The sequence below is a fragment of the Callorhinchus milii genome, unplaced genomic scaffold, assembly GCF_018977255.1.
Source record: "Callorhinchus milii isolate IMCB2004 unplaced genomic scaffold, IMCB_Cmil_1.0 Scaffold23, whole genome shotgun sequence".
Taxonomy (NCBI): domain Eukaryota; kingdom Metazoa; phylum Chordata; class Chondrichthyes; order Chimaeriformes; family Callorhinchidae; genus Callorhinchus; species Callorhinchus milii.
In genome coordinates this window covers 4,662,129-4,678,298 of record NW_024704764.1, presented here as the reverse complement: position 1 = coordinate 4,678,298, position 16,170 = coordinate 4,662,129, and the positions used below count along the sequence as shown (strand labels likewise).

General features: G+C 43.2%; 1 protein-coding gene across 2 annotated transcripts in view; it reads right to left on the bottom strand.

The window, feature by feature from the left end:
• Nucleotides 1–14,221, bottom strand: part of LOC103190072 (collagen alpha-1(I) chain) — a 31,687-nt gene extending 17,466 nt beyond the window's left edge. Inside the window, exons 1-25 of one of the 2 annotated variants that reach the window (XM_007910713.2) lie at nt 13,986–14,221; nt 11,680–11,871; nt 10,635–10,651; nt 10,498–10,521; nt 10,320–10,364; nt 9,910–10,011; nt 9,715–9,786; nt 9,142–9,186; nt 8,832–8,885; nt 8,076–8,129; nt 7,675–7,728; nt 7,107–7,160; nt 6,848–6,901; nt 6,673–6,717; nt 5,933–5,986; nt 5,755–5,799; nt 5,595–5,648; nt 4,255–4,353; nt 3,485–3,529; nt 3,051–3,149; nt 2,276–2,329; nt 1,998–2,105; nt 1,833–1,886; nt 1,293–1,391; nt 34–87 (exon numbers count right to left, since the gene is read on the bottom strand). In XM_007910713.2, the coding sequence (XP_007908904.1) occupies nt 34–87; nt 1,293–1,391; nt 1,833–1,886; nt 1,998–2,105; nt 2,276–2,329; nt 3,051–3,149; nt 3,485–3,529; nt 4,255–4,353; nt 5,595–5,648; nt 5,755–5,799; nt 5,933–5,986; nt 6,673–6,717; nt 6,848–6,901; nt 7,107–7,160; nt 7,675–7,728; nt 8,076–8,129; nt 8,832–8,885; nt 9,142–9,186; nt 9,715–9,786; nt 9,910–10,011; nt 10,320–10,364; nt 10,498–10,521; nt 10,635–10,651; nt 11,680–11,871; nt 13,986–14,067 (1,659 nt within the window). In that variant the 5' untranslated portion in view covers nt 14,068–14,221. The remainder of the gene's footprint in view (nt 1–33; nt 88–1,292; nt 1,392–1,832; nt 1,887–1,997; nt 2,106–2,275; nt 2,330–3,050; nt 3,150–3,484; nt 3,530–4,254; nt 4,354–5,594; nt 5,649–5,754; nt 5,800–5,932; nt 5,987–6,672; nt 6,718–6,847; nt 6,902–7,106; nt 7,161–7,674; nt 7,729–8,075; nt 8,130–8,831; nt 8,886–9,141; nt 9,187–9,714; nt 9,787–9,909; nt 10,012–10,319; nt 10,365–10,497; nt 10,522–10,634; nt 10,652–11,679; nt 11,872–13,985) is intronic. The other variant, XM_007910714.2, reaches the window with a different exon arrangement.
• Nucleotides 14,222–16,170: the final 1,949 nt, after the last annotated feature.

Genomic DNA, 16,170 nt, shown 5'->3' with positions numbered 1-16,170 from the left:
ATTAGGAAAAGGAGGGAAGAAGGAAGTACTTACAGTTGCGCCAGCCTTTCCGTCAGGACCAGGGCTTCCAGGGCTACCAGTCAGACCCTAGACAAGGAAGAAAGGCAAATGGTCACATTATAGAGAGATCGTCGGGTGAGATGGACGATGAGAAGTTCTAACTCACACGATTAACCGATCTTTCTCAACAGTGGGCCTGAATTCTGATACTGATGCTAGAAATGCAACGGGTCTAGGTTTACTTGATATGTCCAGTATTGTTAATTAATTTGGCCAGAGAAAAAAAACTTCAAGCTTAATATTGAATTCTCAACGATTTACTAAATTTAACAATTTGCTCAATTCTGGATTGCATATAGAGTTACATATGGCATGGAAACAGGATATTCAATCAGTCTGTGACCGTGTTAATATTCCACACGAGTCCCCACCCTTCCAATAACCTCTCCTATACCCCTCTATTTCCTTCTCTCTCTCTCTCATCAAGTTTCTTCTTAAATATGTTGATGCTCTTTGCTTTGACCGCAGCTTCCGGCAATGAGTTCTCACCACCCTCCGAGTGAAGTTCCTGCTAAACTCCATTTAGATGTGCTCCTGGCTAGCTTATATTTATACCTTCCAGTTTTTAATTCAAACAGGTGGAAACAACCCATCAACATCCACCTTATGGAATCCTTTCAACACCTCTATCTGGTCCCCCTCTCAACTCTAGAGAGAAAACCTCTTAACTGTCCTATCTTTCTTGATATCTAGATATCCCTGGCAACACCAGCTGCGCAAATGTTACATAAATGGAGTCGGTCTAAGTCCCTATACCATAATGGCTGACTTTTTAACCAGCAAATAGGACAAAGGTTTTCGAACAATCTTAAGTCAGTGCATGTTCTAATGTCATCTGCAATATTGCAAAGAGATCATGGATTTTTGCCCCTTTCTCTCAATGACACAAGCCAAACAGTCCGTGCACAATAAAATAGGTGTATTTACTTTGTTGGCTCATGGCTTTGTAATAGATACGGTCACTATAATAGTAATAATAATAATCCTTGCATTTGATATAGCGCTTTATCACGTCTCAAAGCACTTCACAGAATATATTGTAAATTGAATTGACTGTATGTTTTGTGGGCCAAACGCAGCAGACAATTGCACACAGCAGTGACACCACAAACAGCATCTCTGCAGGCGTTCCTAGCGATCTGATTTTACTTCTCGGATAGATTCATTTTGGCCTTGTTCGCCTCCAACGCATTTGCACTCGCTCACTGCTTGGTCAGGTGTGAAATACTTACTCTTGGGCCAGGAAGCCCAGCCTCACCGGGTCGGCCAGGTTCACCAGTTGCACCTTTGGGACCGACAGCACCAACTCCACCGCGCTCACCAAGCTGACCCTGTTGTACAACACAAAAACACAAGGACACGTTAACAATAATAATGATAATCCTTGCATTTGATATCGTGCCTTATCACGTCTTCAAGACGTCCCAAAACGCTTCGCAGATTATACGGTAAAGTGAATTGACTGTATATTTTGTGGGCAAAACGCAGCAGCCAATTGCATACAGCAGTGTTCCACCAACAGTCGTGGATTGAAGTGACCAAATTATTATCATTATTTTTCGAACGAATTATTACCCCCGGAAAAACGATCCGGCGATCGACTAATAACCAGGTTCCTACTTACTGCTAGGTAAACAGAGGCATGCGGAGTAAGGAACCTTGCCCAACGTTCGCCCAGCCGGGAATCAAACCCAAGTTTCTTGCTTGTGAGGTAAGTGCTCTAAAACACTGAGCTACAAGAGCACAAAGGGTATAAAGGGTAACAGACATACCTTAGGACCAGGCAGACCATCAGAACCAGGGAAACCACGGCTTCCAGGGCCACCCTGTAATAAAGAGAGAGAGGATCATTATAAGGTGTTGCCAAACTGCAGCCGATGTTGGAAATGGAAATGGAAGCTCGATTATTTATCTCAATGTCAACTTCCTCAACTTACACGTTCACCAGGGGCACCAGCCAGACCTTGAATACCAGGTTCACCACGAGCACCTCGCTTGCCTTCTTCACCAGCTGGGCCAGGCAGACCTTGAAGGCCAACAGGACCCTAGAGATTGATCAATCAGAGTTGTATCGTCAGTGGATGCCTTATGTAATTCTGCTGCAATAGTGTATTATTCTTCGAGTCGATCGGGTTATAATGCAATAATAATCACAGCCGCAAGGGCTCCAGTGATTGCAACGGATTATTAATTGTAAGTGAAACAATGTACTTACAGCTTCACCTTTCACGCCATGTTCACCCTTGGCTCCAGGAGCACCAGGTTCGCCCTAAGGTAGGAAGACAATGTTAAAGCCCCAATCGGTCAATCAAAAAAAGCTTCACATTCCAGGTTCTTTCAGGTCCACTCAGTTATCTTGTAATCCATCAGCATTACAGTTGATGTTGGTCTCAAGTTAATTATTCTGCCTACAATTCTACATCCTCAAACATACAGGCAAGGCAAGGCTGGAGAGGCAAGGGTGGAGAGAAGATATGACAGGCAAGGGTGGAGAGAAGATATGATCATCATTTGCACTAACGCGAACAAATGTTTAATTGTGTGCTCAACGTGATGAAACGTTGGCTGGTTTGAAGAGATTGTGTGATGGATGCTCAACTATCTCCTCCACCTGTTACTTTCACTTAAATTCAACATCTTCTCCCATCTATTGATGAGTTATTTTAACCACTTATGCCAACAATACTTGGAAAGTTGTTGGAAATTTGACTTGCTTGGTTGCTTAAATGGGTCAAACTCCAATGGAATGGATGTATTGGACGTCCCATGGCACTGTTCTCATGCAAATGGTGAACTAGAACGGCCAGGCATCGGAGGTCATTTTTCAGTTTAGCGAACCAACTGAGATGCTGATATTTTTGGGGATCAAAGAGTGATTGATCGATCATGCCGGAAAGCCACCAAAATGAGTGCAAATGGGATTCTCCCAGTCTCAGTCTTGTAACCAACTCCCAGTCCAGTCCATTATGTGGGCTCAGCCGATTACTTACAGTATTGCCTTTGGGTCCAGGAGCACCTCCAGCACCTTGAGCACCAGCGGGTCCACGTGGGCCGGGGAAGCCGGGAGCACCAGCAATTCCGGGAGCGCCCTGGGATACAAGAAAAAATTACATTGGTATGGAGCCTTTCATGTCAGTCAGGGATCCGCACGCAAGCTGATGGTTGGGATCAGGAGGGGTGGAAGGCTGGCAGGGTTGGGTAGGGGCAGGAGGGTGACCGAAGGCATGGTCGAAGAGGAGGGTCTTGAGACGGATCTTGAAGGAGGTGAGGAGTCCAAGGCGGAGGGAGGGACTGTGGGAATGGTGTACCAGAGGGTGGGGGCAGAGAAGCTGAAGGCACTAGATACAAGGTCAGATAACTCAGATTCTCACTGAAACATTTGAGCACAATTGATTTTTTTTCCCCAATTAAATGAGTTACTTACAGTTGATCCCTTTCCACCAGGTTGGCCGTCGGATCCAGCAGCGCCCTAGTGGTGAAAAAAGAAAACACAGGGGTAAGAACACAGAACTTCCAACACAACGCAGTCGCCAATTTGACGGGAGAGAAATTCCACCAGAGTCTCTTGATTCACTCTTTTCACTCGATGGTTTGGCAAATTCTTAAATCAATTTTCAAGGCCTGTTTGATTCCGTGGGTTTCCTTTGAGAACTGATAGGAAAGCAGGCTTGAAAGTTAAGGCCAATTTCATCAATTAGTCAAATTCTGGACATTTGTCATGCCAGAGGCGTTGATCTGGACCCAGGTGTAATTTCTTCCCCTCTCCCGCCGAATGTTCATGTTAAGAGGTAGAGGTCTCAAAGTGCTTCTCACAGGGTTTACCGTAATGCAAAGTGACTGCACGAATGCAGAAATGTAGACAGACAGCAACGTCCCACAATGTTCAATCGTTTACAGAGTGATGTCTTTTCAGGCATCGAGTGACTCTTGAGTTTGATTATTGCATCTTTTCACATCAGGAGCAAGTGACAAATGCGCTTCGCAGGATTTTTACTGTGAAGTGCAGTGACTGACTGGGTGTTTTGTAAGACTGATGGGTCCAGTGTTGTTTCTACTGTGATTTGTCAACTGGTTCCCATGCCTAATGTGACACTGCAGTTGAATGTCCACGCTGAAGACCGAAGATCAAGTGCTCCGAGATGCTGCCCCGCGTGGAAGGCGCTACATAAGTGCAAGTTGTTGTTGTCGACTTACAGGAGCACCAGCTGGGCCAGCGGGGCCAGGGGTGCCAATTTCACCACGACCTCCTGTGGCTCCTTCAGCACCACGGCTTCCGCTAGCACCGATTTCACCCTGAATTCAAAGCAAAGAGATAACATTATAGAACGCTACATGTTGAGCGATGCTCAGTGTCAGCGATACAGTCTCAGGCATAGTGCCCTTCCAAGCATTATTCCACCGAACTATACAACACAACATGGAAATAGGTCATTCGCTCCCAATTTGTCAATTCCCATGTTTGTCCTCCACATTAGGCCTGCTATTCTCCTTCTCTGCCATACTCAATTCTTTCTCCACAAGTTTCCACTAATCAATGCTTTCTGCCAAGATCACAGTTTAAGGCTTGGAGTTCCACATTCTCAACAGCCTCTGTGTTAGAAGTTCCACCTGAACCAATAACTCAAAGTTGAGTTCCCCCAAAACTGTCCTGAAAAACTTTTGAAACTTAGTAGTCGGTAAACTATTGCTAAACATCTATGGTGGTCCGAATGGCTCATTCACATTGGGAGGAAGGCAATAGAGGAAAGAGCAATGTTTGACCCTCTGTTGAGAGTTATTTGGTATGAGCCAAATAGCTTGAGAGACATTGCCTAGCTCCATCATAGTTCCTTGAACGTCTTAGGAATGACAACCTCCCAACCCAACGTCATTGCTAGTCTGTGTGATGCAGGACTATTTGAACAGGTTAAGTCAAAATGAGCAAAACATATCTGTAGAAATGTAAAAATAATGAGTTTTGCTCCCAACGTTGGTGACTTAAAGAAACAGAGGAGGGTGTAATGTGGCTTTAGTATGAGGTATGTCAGTGAATGCCTCAAAACTTAACCCGTCAGTCTCCTCCATGGCCAAGCCTTCAGGAAAAATGCTCTTTCTTCGGATTTTAGAGTATACATAACTCTACCTCTCCCCTGAGTGCTTAATGCTCCTGATATTTCCTATCCCTTTGTGACTCTCCCATTCTCAGTCCAGTTGAGTACAAGTGTTCATAGTAAAACAAGAGCTAGAATCTTAGAACCCTGGTCCAGCCAAGGTTGCCAGACAACCCAAAAATAAGACCTCAGCCTAAAACACAGTAGATTCTAGTCTTCTAGATAAAAGCCCTGACCATGTTTGCACTGATATTGTGAATAAGCGTTGGGTGTCCTTTTGGGGTAAGATTTCCTCCAAGTCTCTGACCTGTCCATGCAGATTGATGCCCACTATTATGTTCTTAGTGCCCATTGAAAAGCCCTCTATATTATATTGTGGGTAGGTGAGGTGAGTCTCAAACGCAACCATTCAGTGTTCTGTTCTGGTAAAAAAAAGTTTTGTACCTTTGCACCTGGAGCACCGGGGAAACCAGGAGCACCAGCAGGTCCAACAGGGCCCTAAGAAATGAATGCAATGAGAGATCGATTACATTTCAGTCTGCGAGATCTCCTCTTTGTTAGAAATATGCTGAGAACAAAAAGGCAAACAAGCCAAGATACTTACGGGAGGGCCAGCACTACCAGGAGCACCATCATTACCACGAGCGCCCTGGAATAATGTAAAAGGGGAGAATTTATTAGCAACGCCAGCTCCCGAGGTGGGGGCGGGGACAAGGCAAAGTGAATGGGGTGCGATGGAAACCACGCAAGGTGTGGGAATCAACTTGCAATGTTGTACTCACAGTGGGTCCTGGCGGTCCAGAGCGCCCTCTCTCACCGGAAAGACCACGAGCACCCTAGCAAAATAAAACAAAATCATCTTATTCCATCGTATTTCAGGCGTTTTGACTCTAAGTGCAAAAGTATGTGATTTAGTTTGCACGTTCACACCTTATGAATAATAATAATAATAATCCTTGCATTTGATATAGCGCTTTTCACGTCGAGAGGACGTCCCAAAGCGCTTCACAGAACACACTCTAAAGTGAATGACTGTATATTTGTGGGCGAACGCGGCAGCCAATTGCGCACAGCAATGTCCCACAAACAGTCGTAGATCGAAAATGACCAATTTTATTTATTGTTTTTTGTTTTGGAGGGATTATTATTAGGTGTGTGGAGTAAGGAAACTTGTAAGGTGTAAGGTGCAATTCAGACTCACATGAGTCATGATAAGTAATAATAATGGTAATATTAATCCACATTCAGTGCAGCGCCTCTCACATGGGGATGACATCTCAAAGCTGTTTACAGGTAATACTGTAAAATGCAGTGGCTGTGTATTTTATAGGCATATTGGTGGTTATTGGCAATGCCATTTTACAATGCAAAGGAAACATTGATAAATTACTCTGCTAAAATGTGACCGAAGTGTGGCCCGTCCTGTCCTTCGCATTTAGTAAGCCTCTCTACTGCAAAGGCGTCAGGCTAGCATTGTGGATCGAATATGGTCATTGCAGGAGATGGGGGGAAAAGTGCTTACCATTGCACCAGGAACACCATTTTCACCTGAGGCACCAGTCTCACCCTGTACAGAAGGAACAGAACAAATGCAATCAGAGCACAGCGTCATCACAGCCCAAATAATATCGGCTGGTCTTCAGAACTAGGGTCGAAAGAGCCTTTTAAAGCCCAAGAAAGGAAAACAGAGTGTTTACCTTGGGGCCAGCAGGACCAGATTCACCCTTTGCGCCATCCAAACCATTGTAGCCCTGAAAAGGAATAACAAGACAATGTTTTAGCATTCCGCTGACCGTGTTTTCGCTTTGTGTGTGGCATTCACACCATGGCATTGGTTACTCAATAGTTGTGAACTTTTTTTTATATAAAGAGTGGGTGTTGCAATTGCTCAGTCAACAATAAGGTTGCAAGTTTGCTCATCTGACCACATAAAGAACCACATAAACACAGACTTACTCTGTGTCCCTTGGTGCCAGGAAGTCCAGGAGTTCCAGGGAAGCCACGTGCACCCTAGGAAAGAGTAAAGACATGTGAGACGTAAGGACACACAAGTCCATAGTCTTTTTGTTTGCCTGTTGCAGTAATGCCTATCCCTTCTATATATAGATAAACTCAGTGTGATCTTGGGTGAGGATTTAATCCTGATGCAAATTATACATTTACTCGTTTGTTTTCGATCAAAATCTTTCGCCTTAAGTTTTCTTTCCCCATCCCTCAAGTTGGACAGTGAACAATAATAAATAATAATAATCATAATCCTTGCATTCGATACAGTGCCTCATTATGTCTTTGAGGTGTCTCAAAGCGCTTCCTTCACAGAATAGACTGTAAAGTGAATTGACTGTATGTTTTGTGGTGAAATATACAAGTAATAGGCAGGGAAATGGGACTGAAAGGATTGTTCTTAAAAGAGCTGGTACAGGCACAATTAGTGGGGTGGGGGGGAAGGGGGAGGAGACATCGTCTGTATATTTCCATAGTTCTAAACATGTCTACTCAGCGATAAATGTAGGAGATGGTTTACCTGGGGTCCAGGGGCTCCACGCTCACCAGGGCGACCAGGTTTGCCGGGATCACCCTGAACAAGAGAGTGGGGAGAAATAGAAGGGAAAAAAAAGGTTAAGACGCAGCTTAAGCTACAAAAGAAATCAGACTCTGATTCCAAATCACTGCTAACACGTAATCATGATGTGGGTCAATGGTGTTACAAGCCCCCATCTTAACACTAGCCTCCCATGTACGATTTCATTAACCACTGGTGAATCAGGGCAGTTCAACAAGAAAGATTGATTTCCCGTTATTGAATGCAACTGAATGACTTCTACTGTGATTCTGCTCACTCAAATCAGTTCTATCCCTTAACCCGATGGCAGGTAAGCAGGCACCTGTTAAGAGAGTCTCATCCACACTCTTATCAGTACTTACGTCATCACCATTCTTTCCGGAAGGTCCTGGAGGACCACGTGGACCCATTGGACCCTGGAGAAATAAAATGTATCCCAATATTAATAACAATAATAATCCTTGCATTTGATACAGCGCCTTATCACGTCTTCAAGACGTCTCAAAGCGCTTCACAGGATACACGGATGTGTATTGACTGTATATTTTTGTGGGCGAACTTGACAGCCCAATTACGCACAGCAGTGTCCCACAAACAGATGTGGATTGACGTGACCAATTTATTTTTATTTAATAAAATAAAAAAGGGGGAGGGCGCGGGGAGAAGAAACAACAGCAATCAAAAGATCACTGTTTCCTATGGTCAACTTGACTACCTTTCCTCCTTCAAGGCTGGTCTCAAGACCTTTCTCTTTGACCGTGCCTTCAGCTCCCCTCTCGACTCTCTACCCCCTCCTCACTCCCTCCCTTCCCTCTCCTCACCCTGACCATTTCTCCCCTGCTCGGGTCCTGACCCAACTGTCCAGTGCCTTGGGACGTCCCCCCGACGTGAAAGGTGCTCTATAAATGAAATCTTGTTGTTGTTGTTGTTCATTGTACTGCATTGAGGGTCATTGCTGGGTGATGAGCAGTGTGTGTTTGTTCAGGGCTGTTAATTTGGGAGTCAAGCCTCTCAAATAGAGTTTCTCCCTGCGCATGGGTCAGTAATTTGCAAAGTTACTCCTCTTGACTGTCTCTGAGGTTACTCCAAGCGCGACAATGCAGTTTCTCGTTACTTACGGTTGCACCAGGCTCGCCAGGCTCTCCTTGGTGTCCTTGGAATCCTTGGGGGCCCTGGGGATTGGAGAAACAAGAGAACATTGTGTGAATGGTGGACCCCTGATTTTAAAGGGCTCTTGAAAAAAAATTCCATGTTATTCTTTTCTCTCTCTCTTCTTTCACATTTTCTTTTCTTAAATCGGGCAAAAATCTGTTGGGAGTAGAGCATGCAGGTCAATGTTTCCAGCGAAACAACGGGCAGGCAGACAGGCAGACATGAAAGCAGGTGGGTGGGCAGGGAGACCAGTGAGTTAGCGGCAATTGGACTTACAGATGGTCCAGATGGGCCGGGAGGTCCTCGGGGTCCCATTGGGCCCTGAAATAGAACAGAGAAGAAACAAATGACTTATTGAAGAGGCCAGATACTTTGTGGAGTTGTCATGCATGTCATTTGACCTTTTGGGGTTAGACTGGATTGGATCGAATTGTTACAGACATCCCACTGTGCTTACAGCACTCACCGTGATCCAAATGCATTTGAAGGTCACACAATTTGTTTTGACATTAAGTTACAGCCTGCATTTGCTTCTCACAGCTGGAAACCCTCCCCAGATGTGTTCTCATTGTATGTTAACGTAAGACCATAACATAAGAAATGCCCAGGCGAAATAAAGACCAAGGTCCATCGAGTTTGACTTCCACTATCCTGGTAGTCGCAAGCACATAAGTCCCGAACTACCTACATGCTATATCCTGTAATGTTATTTCCTTAAAGAAAACTAATCTAATTGTGTTTGAAGGAATTCACATGTGCTCAAATAACTGCACCCATTTTTTTCATAGCAAAGAGAGAGGGTTGGCTCTTTATCCTTAAGAAGCCAGAGAATAAAGAAAGAGTTCTTACCATAGGTCCAGGCATGGGGATGCCACCAGATGTTTTCTCGTCGTAGCCGCCAGACATTTGAGAAGCGAAGTTCTGGAAGAGAGCGAGATGCTGTTAAATACTCTCTCTCGGGCTGCAAAACTGTCTAAGAGCCGTCAAACTATTCAGCCATTGACGGAAAGTCACGAAAGCAATGCAAATGAAAAGCTGACTTACTCCGCCAAGGCCAGGTGGGCCTGGGGGACCGGGCTGACCAGGGGACCCTGGCTGACCAGGTTGGCCTGGGATTCCATCTCTTCCTCGTGGACCTTGAAGACCCTGAATTGAGAGGGTAGAAAGGTTTGGGGTTAATAACGCACTAAAAATAAAGAAGCCAACAGAAACTAAAGTTGCACAGAAACAGTGGGGATAGCGCTCCCACTTTTGCTGCATTGGTGTCCAATTTGCAGTATTTCTTCATGGGTTTCTTAAAATGAAAAGGCGTCGTCGTCCTCACACTTTCAACAGGTGTTTGTTCTGGTGTCTAAAAAAGCAGCAACGCATTCGGGATGCGTACATAGCAATACAGCAATAGTGAGGCGGTTTTAAGCTAAATAAAAAAAAAAAAACACAAAACAATTACTTACTGAATCACCCTTTGCACCACGATCTCCCTTGGGACCTGGAGGACCCTGGAAAATAAAACCAGAGAAAATCACAACTGTAAGTTCATTTTATAAGTGGAAACACTGGCAGCGCATCCAAAGGTATTTTTGAGATCAGTTGTGCTATATTGCGCATAGTAAAGGCAGATTAGTTGATTACCTGTACTTCAGGGCCAACGGGGTACTGGAATGAACAAAAGACAATGGGTTAGAACAATGCAAGCAAAAACATATGGACCACAACAAGTTTCACATCAATGTCACTCAGAATTTTGTAAAGAAAGAGTCTGTACTTACTTGATCTCCGCCTGTAGCTGGAAGGAAGAGGGGAAGAAAGAGAGAAAGAGAGATAGTCTTTGAGTTGTGAAGTTCAGCTTGTAAACATATGCCTCATTGCTCAACAATACTATTAAGTGTGACAGTAAGTCAAAATTCTGTATAACCTGTATTTCATATCCTTTCATTTTTTTTTGTGGGTTGGGGAGAACATGATTGATTGAGTGAATGCTGTCCGCTTTTATCCTGAACAGAATAAAAGTTTTTGGGGGGCGGGGAGGGGAAGGGGACAGAAATAATCACCCAATTGTTTTATTACAATCATTTAATGTCTTGATTTGACTATGTCATTAATGGCATCAACTGGTGTGAATCAAGCTCATTGGAACTCTATCTCGTGATCAAGAATGGGACATTGCACTGTTTTCCTTGTTTGTTTTTGTCCCGACCCCCCAACTTAAAAAAAATTAAATATAATTAATTTGACAACACATAGTGAACATCACTAGTATGTTGCAGAATGACTTGTGGGCAAAACATTCAATGCAATTTCCAATGGTTTCTATAAAATATTTCTGTATTATTAACAAAAATCACTGACAATTCAACGACGATTATTGCTGTTAAAGTGCTGAGAATCTAAGAATCATCACTCTACCGCAATGGTATATTGCTCCTATAATGTGACAACATGAGCATGTGTTGCCCAATAGCTTTCAAAATTATTGCAATGATCACAATTCTGTTACTCCTATCGGATTCCCTTTATTTTTGAATGGGTCTCCTAAGCTCAGATGAGGACCACATGTCACCAATTTCTAACCATTGTTAAATTCAGAGGATCATAGAGGGCCATTTCATCGTGCATTTTGCCATCTGAAATCAAGGGCAAACTCATGATCACATAATAACTGATAACACTGAAGGATGGTGATAATAATAATAATCCTTGCATTAGAAACAGAGCCTTTCAGATCGAGAGGAAGCCTCAAAACGGATCACAGGAGTTACTGTGTCATGTAATAACTGTGTATTTTGCAGACAAAAAAAAAAGTCTTGCACTTACGGTCCCCGAGACAGATAGGGCAACATTCTCCGAAGGGGATTTCAGCGTTGGGGCAATCATTAGTTTCCTCACAGATTATGTCATCACAGAGGATTTGACCACTGTCACAGACACAGATCTGACATGGTTCTGGTTTCCAGACATCTTTATCGTTGTACCTTTGTCCATCCTTTACACAGCTCCCAACTTCAGCTGAAAGGAAACCGACACAAAGTTCACCAACCACTAGTGTCTCCAGTACCCTCTCACAGGTGTAGAAATGTAACAACATGAGCCAAATGATAATGCAACGAAAAAAATACAAAACACCATCAGTTAGAGGGGAGGTAAGGTCAGCATAACTAACAGGTTATTTGTTGCTTAGCAACGAAATTACATTTGTATAGTGCCTTTTCCATCAGGAGAACATCCCAAGGTGCTGGACAGTCAGTGTTTCGGACACGAGCTGGGAGTCGGGTCCAAATTGAGAGATATGAGAAAACCCACACTGATTAACATTAAATACTGTACAGATAAAGTCACTGAACAACGTGGTTCGGTTACCTCCATCAGTGCCCAATACAGTTTGCACACAACTGAAATCCACACTCTGCACTTTATTGTGTTTCAGTTCAACATTATGAGTTTTAATACATAACTCTAACCATCCCAGAACTGTCACTTTTGTACCATTGCTGCCAGTTGGTGGTCATTTTGTTTCTACCCGCAACTGTTTCAGGCTCCCTCAAGTGTTCAGAACAAGTAGGATTGTTAAATCCAATCCAATTTATGAACGAAGAGAAGAACCACTAGATGGCCCTATAACCCAACATTGGGGTGTTTGACCCAATTGTCCAACTGAACCAACTCGCCATGAGAAATGGTACCCAACTGGGCCAAGTCACTTTCATCCTTTACATTTCCCATCAAAATTGATTGTAAAACACGTTAATGTTTGTTATTTTTTGTTAAATAAATGGTTATTTAAGACTTTCCAGAAGTGTAACTCCAGTTTTAATGAAAAAAGGGGATGAGCTTGAGGGGGTGGGGTGGGTAAGGGGAGAAATTGTACCTATTCGATTCATTGATGGTAGATGGCAGTGTTGAGTTGTGGCACAGAGCCTCTCCTTCCAACTTGTAGTGGCTTTGCATCTCACACGCAAACATCTGGATTGCTCCAATTTCCAAACCGTAATCTTTTCCCTTACACAATTCAGCTCCCCCTGGCTTGCATTTTGTTTTCTTTTTAACAAAAAGCAGATTCGAACTTGGCACGGGGAGTCGTCCTACGCACTGAAATTCCCTCAAGCCTCCAGACTGATATTCATCCAGGCAGGACTGACTCACATCCAAACTCCACTTAAAATATTTAGTCTGGGTTTGTTCTCTCCTCCACCCACCCCCTTCCTTTCTCTTTCCTTCTAATCAGTCCCTTAAGTATCTGGTAAATCACTGTCCAGATTATTACCTTGCCTGGGGATAGTGTTTTCTTACTGTCTAAACTAACTTGTTGAGACTCAAGAGTTGGTGAGACACACCCACTTTCTGTAGGAGACTGTTTTACACAAGAATTTCCCTTTCATTCTTCTTCGTTTTCTGACTTAACCACAGTCAAACTAACATTTGAATATCCCCTCCAGTCTTAATTTCACTTTTCTCCTTTTTTCAATTAAAAAAAATCCCACAAATAAACAACAAACACAATTTTGCGAGTCTCCTGCTATCTCTACAAGGCGGTGTAAATCTCTACAATGTTTAGAAGCCCAGTTTGTTTTTTACATTGGGCAGATGTTGTTTCTCCTCTCTCTCTCTCTTGTACGCTATTCCCTTGGGATGAAGACATAACTCATCAAGAAACCAAAAAAAAGAGGAATTCGTTTTGCCACAAAAACAGCAAAAGTATCCAAACTTTTTCCAAGGTCACTTTTTTTCTTCTTCTGCTGCTGCTTCTTCAATATAAAAACATCTGCTTCTCCTGAACTCACAAAACCATAAAAAAAACTTAACGAAAAAAAGGCACTTTTACACCGTGTAAAATTGAGGTCAACCCCAATTTCCCCAGCTATTTCCTTCTTTCTCTCTATCTATCTCTATCTCACTTTCCCCCCCTCCCTCGAAAAAAATACAGCATGTTCTTCCAAAGGAAAAAAACCTCCCCATCAATAACTTTTTATTTGATCCGTCGGACAACAACAATAAGTTTAGAAACGAACAATTAGTTCTTGACAAAGACACACACAACACACCATAACAAAACCCTCAACATCAAACGGACGAAAAGGTAGGTTGAAGGGCGAAAAAAAACATACAACAACTTGTAAACTCACCATCATCCTCTCCTTGACACTGTCCCAATATTAACGTTGCCGCCAGCAACAGCAAAGTCCGAGTATCCACAAAGCTGAACATGTCTAAATATTAGACATGTAGACTCTTTGGGGTAAAAAAAAGGAACTCGCTTTAGCGTCCGGACATACAATGTTTCTGGGTGTGTGTAATTCCAAACTCAGCACCAAACCCCAGCAGAAACTTCCTACTGCTTCGTTTACAGACCCACGTCCCCTTTTATGTTCGCCTTGAGTTTGGAGGTGTGATCAGTTGCCGCCCCTCTCAGGCGGGGGGTAGTCCATTTCACCCTCTGAAATCGACACAGTCCCCACCCTCCATGCTCAACTTGTATCCAGCTGAAATTGACATGTCTTCTCCACCACCCCCACCACCACCATCTCCAATTAAATTGGTGGGACAAGGGGAATCTGGACACTGGTTCTCACCCACTATTTGGACATCAGATCTCATCAGATCAGTGCATTAGTCTCTCACTCCCCCCCACCCAACACCACAACCCATTCCTTTCCCTCCCTCACCCACTCTTCATCTACGCTCCCATTTTCAAGAGCCATCATTGCCTATTCCCCCACCCGCCACCATCACACACAACTCCTCCCCCCACCCACCCCAAAAAAACTAATTGAAACCCATTCTTCTAAAGGAAAAATGGGACATAAACTCTCCAACCGCCCCCCATTTTTTTGGCATTGTTTCAGAGATGCCAGAGTGGAAAGACACGTCGCAGTCTGACTGGGTCACAGAAGGAAATGAGAGGGTGTGTGTGTGTGTGGAGGGGGAGATGGAAATTATCCAAGCCTAAGGAATGGGTGGCTTCGATTTTACGAACCAAACTTACACGTAATCACTTTTATCGATATGCCATCTGATCAGGGTGTTTTTTCTCTCTCTGCTTTTAACTCTCTCACTTTTAACTGTGGCTAAAACTAAAACGACTGATCACCACGGCCAAGAAACCCTTTTGCAACAAAAAACAAAAGAATTACAGTACTAAACTTTTGCCACAAAAAATAAGCCCATTGATCGAATGAGAAAAAAAGTCTATCCTTCCCCTCTTCCCTTCTCCCCACACCCAAAAAAACCCTTTCAAATAAATCCATCGATAATTTTAACAAGTGAGTGTGTGGTTTTGTACATTAAATTTTCTGTGACTGCACAAACTTCCTATGAAGCAGGGAGGTCTAAACCCTCCAGAGTAGAAAACTCAATTGTATTCGATGATGAACTGGCTTCTCCCCTCTTTCTATCCAATTTCACTACAAATCAGTTGTATATATATATATATGTGTGTGTGTATGTGCATATTTGCTCGGTGTAGTGTAGAGTGTCCCTTGAAGCCGCGAAAACTGCTGTCGCCTTGCGTTCAGAATCAAGCGTTCAAACGATTCGATAGTGCACCCAAGTCGTAAAATACCAACTGTTTGGCTCGCACTGGGGCCAAATTGACTTTATTTTAGCATCAGTTGTACACCTGCTAAATGTCCGGCCGTTGCTTTTCACAGGTACGATTAGGACTTAATTAGATTTATTGACGAGAGATGCTCTCTCTCTCTCACACACACACACACACACACACTCCCCATCATTGTTGACATTTCTTTTAAAGTGAAATTCGATTCAATGAAAGCTGAAAAGGGTGTCCCTTTTAACACGGTTTACATGGCTCAAAGACTGAAATCAAGGGCAATAGAGCTGACCTGCGTTTTTCTGATTTACAGCCAATTAATGTATACTTTGAAATTATAAACTAAAACTCTTCGAATGGCAATTAACGTCAAAACATTAACATCAAATTATTAATAACGTGCTTCCCGCACGTGAAACAAATCTTGCAAAAAATGTTTTGCAATAATTTTTTCGTTTGAAAATAGATTTTTTAATGCGGGTGGGTAGTGGGGTTTGCAGATTCAAGTTAATCTGCGGATACTCTCTCGGTTCGATAACATCGTTTGCGAAAATCGTTATCACCCAAAACCCTTGCGGATTGTAAAGACATAAAGAGCTGAGCTGTTTTTTTTTGAACGTTTTATTTATTTAAGAGAGAAAAAAATTCCTCACTTGAAATTTGTGTTGTGTGACTGCTTTGGCTGAAAGTTTGAGTAATTAATGACATGGTTAATTAATGTCGAGGTTGGGGTGAGGTCGCAGTGATTTTTAACGCGT